General features: G+C 49.5%; 1 protein-coding gene across 1 annotated transcript in view; it reads left to right on the top strand.

Annotated features, from left to right (window-relative positions):
* Nucleotides 1-12,082, top strand: part of LOC311233496 (nuclear receptor coactivator 2-like) — a 158,669-nt gene that overhangs the window by 115,479 nt on the left and 31,108 nt on the right. The window contains exon 18 of the mRNA XM_084320463.1: nt 2,015-2,255. Within this exon, the coding sequence (XP_084176589.1) occupies nt 2,015-2,255 (241 nt within the window). The remainder of the gene's footprint in view (nt 1-2,014; nt 2,256-12,082) is intronic.

Below are 12,082 nucleotides of genomic sequence, written 5' to 3'. Positions count from 1 at the left end.
TCCTTAATTTGTGTTTCCTCGACACCGTATTTGCCATCATGATGCTACGATCGTGCACAGTTCTTGCTGACAGGGGCATGTCTTTTATTCGTTTGATTATCTTGTCTTTATTTTGGAAGTCATCAAACAGTTCATTGGCCACATCAAGCATGAATGTTTTGGCATACTCGCCATCTGTGAATGGCTTTCCATTCCTTACTATTGCCAAAGCACCAGCAAAGCTAGCGGAATTCCCCTCACCTTGCTTAGTCCACATACGTAGTTGCTGCTGACTCGTCTGCACTTTCCGCTGTAGCTCCTCGCATGCCCTTTTCCTGCTGTCCCCCGCTGGATATTTCGATGCAAATGAAGCATGGTGCGTATCGACGTGCCACTTTATATTTGACCGTTTCATCGATGCAATTTTATCATTGCATATTAGACATACCACAGATCCTGTTCTCTCCACAAATGCACATTCCTCTGTCCATGCAGCCTGGAATGCACAGTAATCATAGTATTTTTTTCTTTTCGCCATCTTTTCCGTTACAAGGGTTGAAGCGGATAAACTAGTTGGCTATCTGATCAAATTGATTTCTTCACCTTTACAATGACCCGGACATGCTCTTGAGCCATTGGTTTCCGACCCGACCCACGGGTGACCCGTGAAATGTATCTTCAAAGCTAATTTCTGTTTACTTTAAAATGACACAGTATTATTATTAACACTTTGGTCGCCAGGCTTATATTCTTAATAAACCATCCCACGCCAGCTCTATTTGTCTATGGAGAAGTTCCCCTTCTTTGCAGGGCTATAACTTTTTAAATTGTATTGCTAAATTGACATTACTATGGCCCATTCAACATCAAGTATCTATTGTTCAGGGTGTAGCAACGTTATACTTTTTCATTCACATATTCATACTAAAATACGGTCTAAAGTATAAGTATGTTTTTATCGTTTTCTGCAGCTATCTCCAGAACGTGATTTATAGCCCTAAATGCATTATATTGATGATTGTATACAGTTTGATAGCAATCGGCGCGAGATAAAACATTTCAAATGGACGTGCTTCTAGAAGTTACTACTTATCATCTGATGTCGACCGGATGGGGGGGGGGTCGTTTATAATTCCGTGGCCAACGTTGGATGATTCATCTAGTGTGGGTGATATGATCATCAGAGCAGTTTATATCGAACACGTTAAAAAATAACGCTGAATCTTACCCCAGTCTCCTCGGGCCGTTGGGCGATGAGCGTGGAGCAGAAATATTCCTATTATGGGATGTAGAAATATGCGATCCATCTCCAGGTTGTATAATATAGTATATACGTCCAAATCATGTTGTTTATCGAGTTATTGGTAACTGATTGCTATCCATTGCGTCTAGCTCGAGTCCTGGGACTATTAGCGAGTGATCGGACCGAATTGGAATGAGCACCAGCTTCCATTTCCTGTTTCCGGTCTGGGCGATCCGCCGATCGGCCACCAGATGGCGCTCTTGAACCGTTGGAGAGTTGAGAGGGGATCAACAGTAGATCTCAAGTCTCCGGGGGATAAATATGATTGCGATCACAGATTTTTTTAATATTGATATCAAAGACGTGGTACGGCGTCTTTGGCAGAATGAGCATGGCGAGGAATGACGTGGTAAGGCGTTTTTGGCGACCATAATGTTAAGAAATATCCCAAGTATTTTAAAATCAGTTCCAAACAGATTATTATATTCTTTAAAAAAGATTCTTTTTAACTCAAAATTGTCTGGGAGCCATATGCCGTCACCGGAAGAGCCATAGGTTCCCAACCGCTGAACTAGAACATGCATGGTTTAGACGTTGTAGGTCGGACAGAAGACGGTATGAAGCTGATCCATGACCTCAGTGGTGCACATAACCAATGTGGGGGTAGAACAGTCACTGCAATCTTGACCATCATCCCTTGAACCTGTGACCTTTCACTTATAGCACGATCCGCTGCTTCTCCATGTCGTTCAACATGTGTGTGTACTGTATGTATGTGTGTTCCTCTCACAGGGAGCCCTCAACGCCCAGATGTTGGCCCAGCGCCAGCGCGAGTACCTCAGCAACCACCTGCGCCAGAGGCAGCAGCAGCAGCACGTCCAGCAGCAGCACACCATGATGATGCGGGCGCAGGGTCTCAACATGGCCGCCGGCGCTGGCACCCCTACAGCGTCCGCTGTGCCCATCGGTGGCGGTGCCAACCCGCGCATCCCACAGGGCAACCCACAACAGTTCCCCTACCCAGCTAACTACGGTACCGGCCTCGCCTCTCCTCCTCTTTCCTCTAGCCCGTTCTCCTCTCCTCCTCTCTCCCCCGGACTCCCTCTACAGCAGCAGCAGCACCTCCTCCTCACCCACTCCTCCCCTCATCCGCATCATGGTCCCGCCTCCTCCTCCTCCTCCTCCACCACCACTCAGATGGGCCTGACTAGCCAGGGCATGCTGGGAAACGTAGGCGGACAGTACGTCAGCGGGGTCTTGAGTCCTCAAATGCAGCACAGTGCCCTCCAGTTCGCCAGCTCAGGTGTGTGTGTGTGTGTGTGTGTGTGTGTGTGTGTGTGTGTGTGTGTGTGTGTGTGTGTGTGTGTGTGTGTGTGTGTGTGTGTGTGTGTGTGTGTGTGTGTGTGTGTGTGTGTGTGTGTGTGTGTGTGTGTGTGTGTGTGTGTGCGCGTGTATACTGGCTGCCTTGTCTCTCATAGTGATGGAAATTATCTAAATGATCTGTCTGATTTGGCTTTTTTCGTGGCTGTACACCAAACATTATGTGCAGAAAATTAGGAAATTCTCTGTTACAGACACAGTAGAAATCCTATTTCATTTGTAGTTGTAGTGTGAAGGTTAGTAATGTGAAGGCTAGTAGTGTGAAGGCTAATATTGTGAAGGTTAGTAGTTTGAAGGTTAGTAGTGTGAAGGTTAGTGTGAAGGCTAGTAGTGTGAAGGCTAATATTGTGAAGGTTAGTAGTGTGAAGGTTAGTGTGAAGGCTAGTAGTGTGAAGGTTAGTATTGTGAAGGCTAGTAGTGTGAAGGTTAGTAGTGTGAAGGTTAGTGTGAAGGTTAGTATTGTGAAGGTTAGTAGTGTGAAAGTTAGTAGTGTGAAGGCTAGTAGTGTGAAGGCTAATAGTGTGAAGGTTAGTAGTGTGAAGGTTAGTAGTGTGAAGGCTAGTAATGTGAAGGCTAGTAATGTGAAGGCTAGTATTGTGAAGGTTAGTTTTGAAGGAAATCGATGTTTTTCAAAGTGTATAATGTATAAATATTGGTGGATGACAGCATCTACTTATAGCCATCTCAGAGCAGGAGGACGGCTGAGAGAATCAGTATGTTAGCAGCAGACTAAGATAGAGCCCAGGGCTTCGAGGTGGTTCAGCTTGTTAAACATAAACACTGATAAGGACTGAGAACAGTGCAGATTTGGTCAGAGAGAACTATGGAGAGTTTGACATCGAACCATACTAAAGGTTAAAAGCAGTTGCCATGGCAGCGTCACATAGTAACGAGGAAAGGGGGCGGGCCCCCGTTGCTAGGGAGAAGACGTTATGATGTGAGTTTCCTCGCCGGGTGAGGGAGGGGAGATCATTAGCTTCGGCTAACGGGAAATGGTGGTTGGCTCCGACAAGGCCCAGAACCATCGGACTAATGACAGGAGATACAGTAAAGGACAGTAAAGTGCCACGACGACAGGCTTTTGGGATAACAGCCAGGCCGCGATGACCACCGAGCGGGGTGAAAGGAGAGATCATTAGAATAATGAATTTAGTTTCTTCCCAAGACTTTTTAAGGACAATTACAGAATTGGTTTCCATCTGATTACAGAGGCTTTTTTTATGTAATAAACAACGTTTTCCAAGAAAGGTACCACGTCTGACGGTGGTGAATTCTTATGATTACGGATTGCATTAAAGGGGAATGACAAAGATTGTACAGCCGGTATGAGAAGATCAAGAGATAAACACAACGCAGAAACGAAAGGTTATTTCATAACCTAGTTATATGAATACTGGCTGAGCGTATTGCTCTGCCAATGAGATATCCTCTTATCTCTATGCACCTAGCGTGCACGCGAAACAAACAAATGCACCCACTTGCACGTGACCAAGCCACTCCCATGCGTCTCCCTATATGACGCCGGAAATGGTCACGCACCACCTTCCCAGATCAATTTCCATAAGCGGAAAACCATCCAAGGGACCCCAGGGCGCTAAGAGCGAGGCGCTCAGCCAGTATTCATATAACTACGTTATGAAATAACCTTTCGTTATATATCAAATAACCTTTCGTTATATATCATACTTGGCTATCGCGTCTCGCTCTGCCAATGAGATATGGGGCAGAGCGGAGTCCCGGAGGGGAGTCCCGTCCACCCACCCGTCCTAACAAAGGGGGGGAGGCAGTCAACTCCACCAAAGTGCGAAAAAGGGGGAACCAGGCACCCCTGAACGCACAGCACAGGCTGGACCACGTGTGACACAGCACCCTGTGGCCCACACCCACACACCCCTGCTAGCCCACCAAATGGCGGGACGCAGGAGAGGTCCCAGACCTCTGAACCGCCTGGGAGACAGAACCCCCAGTCATGTCCACGAGGTAAAACTTAACGAAAGGACCCGGGGAGGACCAGGAGGCCGCAGCACAGATGTCCTCCACCGAGGCCCCCCCTAACAGGGCAGCAGAGGCCGCCACTCCACGAGTGGAGTGCGCCCTGACGCCCCCGGGGGGGGGGACCTGTCCAGCCAACGTGTAGCAAAGGGCAATGCCCTCGCACAACCAATGTGACAGGCGCTGCTTGGACAGGGCCACCGTAACAAACAAACAGTTGATCGGAAGCCCTGAGATCCTGTGTCCGACTGAGGTAAACCCCCAGTGCACGGACAGGACACGACAGGTGAAGGCTCGCCTCCAACTCACTAGTGTGAGGAGGTGGATGAAATATCCCTGGAGCGAATATCCCTGGAGCGAAAAGAGCTCCGGATATTCTTTGGCACGAAGACTGGATTAGGCCTCAGAGTCGCACCGCTATCGGCCGAATAGACAGGCACTCAGGCCGCACCGAGAGAGCACACAGCTCACCCACGCGCTTAGTGGAGGTGATGGCCAAAAGGAACGTGGTCTTAAAGGACAGCCGATCCAATGGCGCCTGCTCAAGAGGCTCAAACAGGGCCTCCGACAACCGGCCCAGGACCAGTTGGAGGTCCCAACTCGGAGACAGAGAGTGTTCCACAGGCTTGAGACGCAGAGCGCCAAGCAGGAAACGCTTCACGAGAGGGTGGCTGAACAATGTTCTGCCCCCACACTCGACCATAAGCCACTTCCCAGCATAAGCCGCGGTAGTGGACGGAGCGCGCGAGTACCGGATGGCGTTAACCACAGAAGAGTCAAGATGCATCCCCACCAGATTCACTCATTCAGCAGCCAAGCCTAGAGGCTGCCCCAGAACAGGAGGCAGAACAGAGTTCCGCGTGCCTGAGAGAGGTCCCACGGTGACCACGGAACAGGCCACGGCGGGGCCACCAAGAGCTGAATCAGGGCTGGGAACCACACAGCTGAGCCCCGGCCCGGCGCGACCAGGATCAAAGTCCTGCGCTCCTGACGTACCCGCCCCAACAGCTGAGCTATCAGGTTTATGGGGGGAATGCGTACAGAATCTCGGGCGGCCACGGAATCGGTACCAGACCTGTCTGACTATGTCTGGACGTAGTCCCCACTCGTCAGGGTGAGGACCGCCCCGCGACTGCACCCACATTCTCCCTGCCGGGGATGTGGAGAGCCCTCAGGCTGCGCAGATGGAGAACGCCCATAGCCAGAGCTTGACCGGTGCAGACGGGGGGAGCGCACTCAATATACGACGCTGACGTCGTGTTGTCCGTCCTGATCAAAACATGCTTGCCCACCACAAGGTGGCCGAGCCGTTTGAGGACCAGAAGGACTGCCTTCAATTCCAACACATTGAATGTAGTGCAGACCGGGCAGCATGGCCTTGCCAGCTGCCCCCTACTGCATTGGCCCGACACGTGAGGGAGGCGTCGGTGAAGACCGTGACGTGTGACAGCCTGCTGCCCACGGGGACCCCGCTGGTGAGGGCCCCAGGCCCTCCCCAGAGGACGAGGTCCCCCAGTACTGACATGGGAACCTTCAGCCGCTTCCACTTGTCTCTCACCGGGTCCATTTCCATACTGGAAAAACCACCTCTGTATCCTCCTCATGAAGAGGAGGCCAAGAGGGACCACAGAGTGAGCAGATGCCATCATACCGAGCAGGCGCATCACGGACAGCGCTGTAACCGTCCTAGGACGGAACCTCCCGAGCGCGCCGAGAACATTCACTCGCCGCCGCTCTGAGAGGGATGCCCATATAGACCTTGAGCTTAGAAATAAGCCCAAGTACTCCACCCGTTGACTGGGAAGAGGAGTACTCTACTTTCAGTCTACAGCAAAACCCAGGCTGGTGAGGAATTCCACCACCTACCTGGTATGAAACCTGGCGATCTTCTCTGACCGGCCGAGGACCAGAACGTCGTCCAGGGTAGAATAAAATTTGTATCCCCCGATGACGCAGAGACCCCAGCACGGTCTCCACGCACTTGGTGAAGATGCGGGGAGCCAGAGAGTAGCCGAACAGCAGCCTCTGGTACTCGTACGCTAAGCCCTGCAAAGGAAGCGTAGGTAGCTCCGGCAAGGCTAAGAGAATCATTAAAGACTCCAGTCACCCGAACAACTGCCTCTTTGAACTGCTGCGGTCAGGCAAGCGATACCGGAGTCTCAAGGTGAGCACAGAAAGACTCAGAAGAAGCTTCTATCCCCAGGCCATCAGGCTGCTAAACGAACAATGAACACTACACAACAACAACCACCAAACGCACATAGCACACACATCCACACGCACACACTCACTTTAAACAAACACACTGTAGCACCCACTCCACACACTTTATAGCACACACCCACTTTAAACAAACACACTGTAGCACCCACTCCCCACACTTTATATTTATTGATGAAGGATTGCACTACAACTCGTACACCTTACTGTAAATTGTACCTAAATTGTACCTCATCCCATTTCTGCTTTGCACTATATAGTACTGTACATTAGTACACTGCATAGTATTGTATATTATATGGTAACTCAGAACATTGTACATATGTCTATACCGAACACTGTGACCTCATTTTCTTCTTCTAAATTACATGCTATACTATGTTATTTGATACTATCTTGTCTAGCACAGTCTCTGGAGCGTAACAGTAAGAAGCATTTTGTATGAAAGTATTCTGTACTTCTGTATGACAACTATTAAAGAAACTTGAAACTTGAAACTTGTATGTCCTAGGATGGAAGATCAGGATGCGAATACGCATCCTACAGGTCTATGGAGGTGAACCAGTCCCCCACCTGTCAGCGTCTAACAGGTGGGTGACGGTCAACATTCTGAACCTTCCATGGGACAGGTCCAGTATGGGTCTGACCCCCCCCCCCCCCCCGATTTCTCGGGCACCAGAGAATATCGGGAGGAAACGCCGCTCACCGCGCCCTCTCGGGACCACGACGACGGCCTGCTTCGCCGCCAGAGAACGAATCTCCTCGACCAGGGCTGTCACTGCCGCGGACTCTGATAATAGTCTGTACCAAACTCAAACGGAGGGCGGCGGTGTGTAAACTGTAACACAAGCGCCGCCCTCAGCGTTCTCTCCATACACACCGACATATGGCTACCACTGCAGCCATACGTGGTAAAATTCCAAAGCGCCCCTGCCGCCAACTGCCGCTGGTCCGCTAGGAATCGTAGATAGGTGGCCCGGTCCCTCCCGCTGTGCGTTGTCAACCCTGGTCTTGCCAACCGCGCGAGCAGGGTGTCTCGTGGAGCCGGGATATCGCACCCTGACTCTACCAACGAGGCAATCGCACCCAAGGGGGGACCCCGACAGAAAGGGCCGGTCTGATACAGGGAGAGTGGCCATCACACTTGGTGACATAAGCTCCCCCACTGAGCATCTTCCCGGCATGGACTGCTGAGGATAGCCTGCTCTGCAGCTGGACATGCAAGGCGTGTGGCCCCCACACTGCCCGATAGGGTGGGTTCCTACACACCGTAGCCCTGTAGTGATATTACTACCACCCAAACCACGCGTGCCTGACTGACCACCGCCGGTCTTCCGGTCGGGGGAGGCACTAACGTGATACCCGGCCTGGCGAGGGCGGGGCTGGGGGAACTCACGCTGCGACCTCCTGGGCCTCGAGTTCCCCCGCTGACAACCTTTTCCGTCGACAGACACGACACCAGGCTCACCAAACACAGACGCAGAACGTGTGGCATGGGAGCCGCTTGACAGCACAGCATTTTCACAGGCAGACCCAGGCCTAGCTAGCAACTGGGTGTCAGCCCCTGTCCCCATGAGAAGCGAAACGTGGGTCCACTTGCACTTCACTGAAAGCATGCGGCCCGCAGCCAAAGGGAACAAATCAGAACCCTGTGTCCCGTAGCGTAGGCGGGGGTGAGTGACCGGAGAGCGTGCTAGACACAGCTCGACGGCGACGGTTTTTTAGGGCGTGCTCATCTAATGTAGCCGATCCCTCGGCCGAGAGGCTGTTGGCCTTGTGATCACCTGTTTTCTTTGTGCCTAGGGTATCTCAGGCGGGGGAAACATGGCCGCCGGTCTGGGGCCTCGCTGCAGCCGCTGGCGAGGCCGTGCTCTCACGTCTGGCTGCGCGGTGTGGGGCCTAGGTCAAATACCGCCCGCTCCTCCGTGGACAGACCAAGGTCCACCCGCGGAGGGGGGAGCCCTGAGGAGGAGACCCCTCGAGGGGAGATTGCTCCAACCAAAAATGCCTGTGAACAACCGTTGACAGCATCCTAGCGCTCCCTGCGGTTATAGCTTGCAGTTATAGCTTGCGGCTAGGTCAAAAGCTGAATAACCTCAAAACCTCGCGCGATGGCCCCACCACCCGACAGAAAAAACAGCAAATTGAGCAATGTTGCCAGTCGCTGCTAATTCTGTACCGCGGCGGTATAGGCTTCATCAGCCCACCAGCCACCTGCCGACTCGACTCATGGCGTCGGCCGGGCGGGACACCGCTCCACCATGTCAGGGCAAAGGACTGATGCCACCTGCTTCACTAAGCACGGAACACCAGTGGTGGCTGCCGACCAAAGTCTACTACTAGTGAAGCACTGCCTCACTAGTAGGCATGCAACAACCTCCACTGCGGTGTGCACCCATGAAGGGATAAATGAATGAATGAGCTAAAACTACATTAACATATTGCAGAATGGGCTAGCCCAATACACACAATTGTTAAAAGGACCCCCATTTTCAATTCATAGATTCACAAAAAGCACACCTGCCCTGAGCCTCAGCCCATCCACCCATGTAAATGGTAAACAAGCCCCTGTTAAACCCCCAACATTAGACACCGATTGACCGTCAGCATGAATGGTTAAAAGACAGTAAAGACAGCCCTCGGCGGCGAACAAGGGGAACGGCGGCCCAACATTGTAGCATCAGCATTAGCTGCGCGCTAGGATACTTGGAAAACTTCCAAAAGAGAGTAATGTTTTCCCAAATATCCCGCCCCCGCGCCAATACATCACTCGGTCGTCTCACGAGACAACGAGCAGTATTACCCATGCTAGTATCAATGCCTGATAGCACAGGCCCTACCTGTCCACGACTTAGCTCGACTGCTAACCGTCGCGCGACGTCCCTCAGTCCGCTGTAGTGTTGTCAAAAATATCGATACATATCGATTCTGAATATTTAAAACTGTTTCAATACTCATTTCCCGAAATATCGATACTTTCTGCAGTATCGATACCAGCTGGCTTGCTTGCAGTGTTCTACCGCAAGTTGTTGACAGACAGACGCATGCTGTTGCAGAGCACGCTTGCCCCTCCTCCTTCTCCTCCTCCTCCTCCTCCTCCTCCGCCTCCTCCGCTGCAGCCCTCCCCCTCGCAGACCTGTCTTCAGTTTGTAAACAAAGATTTTAGCTCCGAAGATGGCTAGTGCAGAGCCTCCGCAACTTGTGCTTGTGGATAAAGAAAACAGCAGAAATGCTGTTTGGAAGTACTTCGGGTTTGAAGTAAACGACGAAGGAAAAGCTAAAGCCCATTTGCAAGCGTTGTTACAGAGCAGTGCCAACGATACAGCTATTAGCTAGCGTTAGCTAGTCGTTCCTCCGTTAGCTTATGCTAGCTAGCTGGCCACCTTTTATAATTACTTAATGGAAACGGAGTAACGTTAAGTCGAGTTCATTCATACTACACTAGTACACGTATGAACTCGACATAACGTTACCCCATTTCCATGAAGTATTTAATTAGCAGCAATCTTGTTGAAAATGTAACGTTAATAAATGCTCCGAGTATAGCTCCGGAGAAAATTGTTGTAGTTGTTTTAACCAAATAAAAAGCAGCAGCACTATTGCATAACTGAGTCATGTTTGCTATGTATTTCTTTCTTTAGGGGAGTTTGTTTCACAGTTTTAGCATGATGTTTTATAGATGGCTAGGTTAAACAGGTTTTTGTTTTTAAGAGGGGTTTGATTTAGATTAGATAATTTAGTTATTTTTAAATGTCTGATCTAAAGATAAACAAAGGGTTTTAAAAGTGTTATATGTATCTTCTCTTATAGTACCAGAGAGAAGCTGATGAGAATCAACCAGCAACAAAAGCACAAAGGGAAAAAAAATATATATATATATTTTTTTTTATTTTTTTTTATCGAAAATGGTATTGAATATCGATACTTTTCAAGGTATCGTATCGAAGTCGAAATTCCAGTATCGTGACAACACTAGTCCGCTGTCACGAGACGAGGAAAACCCTGGACAGGCCCGTTGCGCTGTTAGGATGTCCCGAGAAGGTTCCGGGGGCTGGTGAACTTCTGGCGAATACCCAACATTGTGTAATTTCTCCCTATGTTTTCATAACAACTAGTTCATGGAGTGCACTGCTACTTCCGCGTTGGAAACAAAATGAGGAAGGTGGAGCGTGACCATTTCCGGCGTCATATAGGGAGACGCATGGGAGTGGCTTGGTCACGTGCAAGTGGGTGCATTTGTTTGTTTCGCGTGCACGCTAGGTGCGTGGAGATAAGAGGATATCTCATTGGCAGAGCGAGACGCGATAGCCAAGTATGAAGAGGTGATACTGGCTGATTATGATCAGGATCTAACAGTTTGAAGGCTAGTAGTGTGAAGGTTAGTGTGAAGGCTAGTAGTGTGAAGGCTAGTAGTGTGAAGGTTAGTGTGAAGGCTAGTAGTGTGAAGGCTAGTAGTGTGAAGGTTAGTATTGTGAAGGTTAGTTTGAAGGCTAGTAGTGTGAAGGTTAGTGTGAAGGCTAGTAGTGTGAAGGTTAGTGTGAAGGCTAGTAGTGTGAAGGCTAGTAGTGTGAAGGCTAGTATTGTGAAGGTTAGTGTGAAGGCTATGTTAGATTGAATTGACTTGTGATTAATGTTACTACTACTCCTGTCTTCCTTCAGGACTCTGCGCTGTTTGATGTTGAAAAAAGGCCACTTTAATTAAGGCCTTGTCCAGACTAAAACGATGTTGATCTTTTTCGTTTTCGTTTCGTTTTAAGGTTTCCGTAAAAACGAAAACGTCTCAAGATAATAATTGTGCCACAAATTTACAAAATAAATGTCTTTCCTGTTTTTACACCGCTCTTTTATTTTGAAAACCCCCGACCGGAAGTGTTGTTGTGCCGTCTGGTTTTGTGCTTTTGAGCTGACCTAGTTTTCCAGAGACACACCGCGGCGCAACTACGTTCGGGTGAGAGAGAGAGAGAGAGAGAGAGAGAGAGATTTTTTTTTATTTTAGAAAAACATTTATTTACATAATTCTCATTACAATGCGTGTGTCAATACAATTAAATAACTAACTACACATTATATCGGGCAACATGTGTCCCCATCACACTTAAAACCACCTGAGATCTTACAATAAAAAAAATTTAAATACACCTGTCCTTCTGCAACACAACAAAAAAAACATTGAAGCTCCACCCAAACAAAGAAAGTATCCATGCGTCCATTCAACACATAATATTTCATCAAGAACAACATATGAGCAACCCAAGACGGGTCCCTTCA

This window comes from Notolepis coatsorum (genome assembly GCF_963971535.1).
Source record: "Notolepis coatsorum genome assembly, chromosome: 8".
Classification (NCBI taxonomy): domain Eukaryota; kingdom Metazoa; phylum Chordata; class Actinopteri; order Aulopiformes; family Paralepididae; genus Notolepis; species Notolepis coatsorum.
Note: the sequence above shows the minus strand (reverse complement) of the source record. Positions and strands in the feature narration are given on the sequence as shown.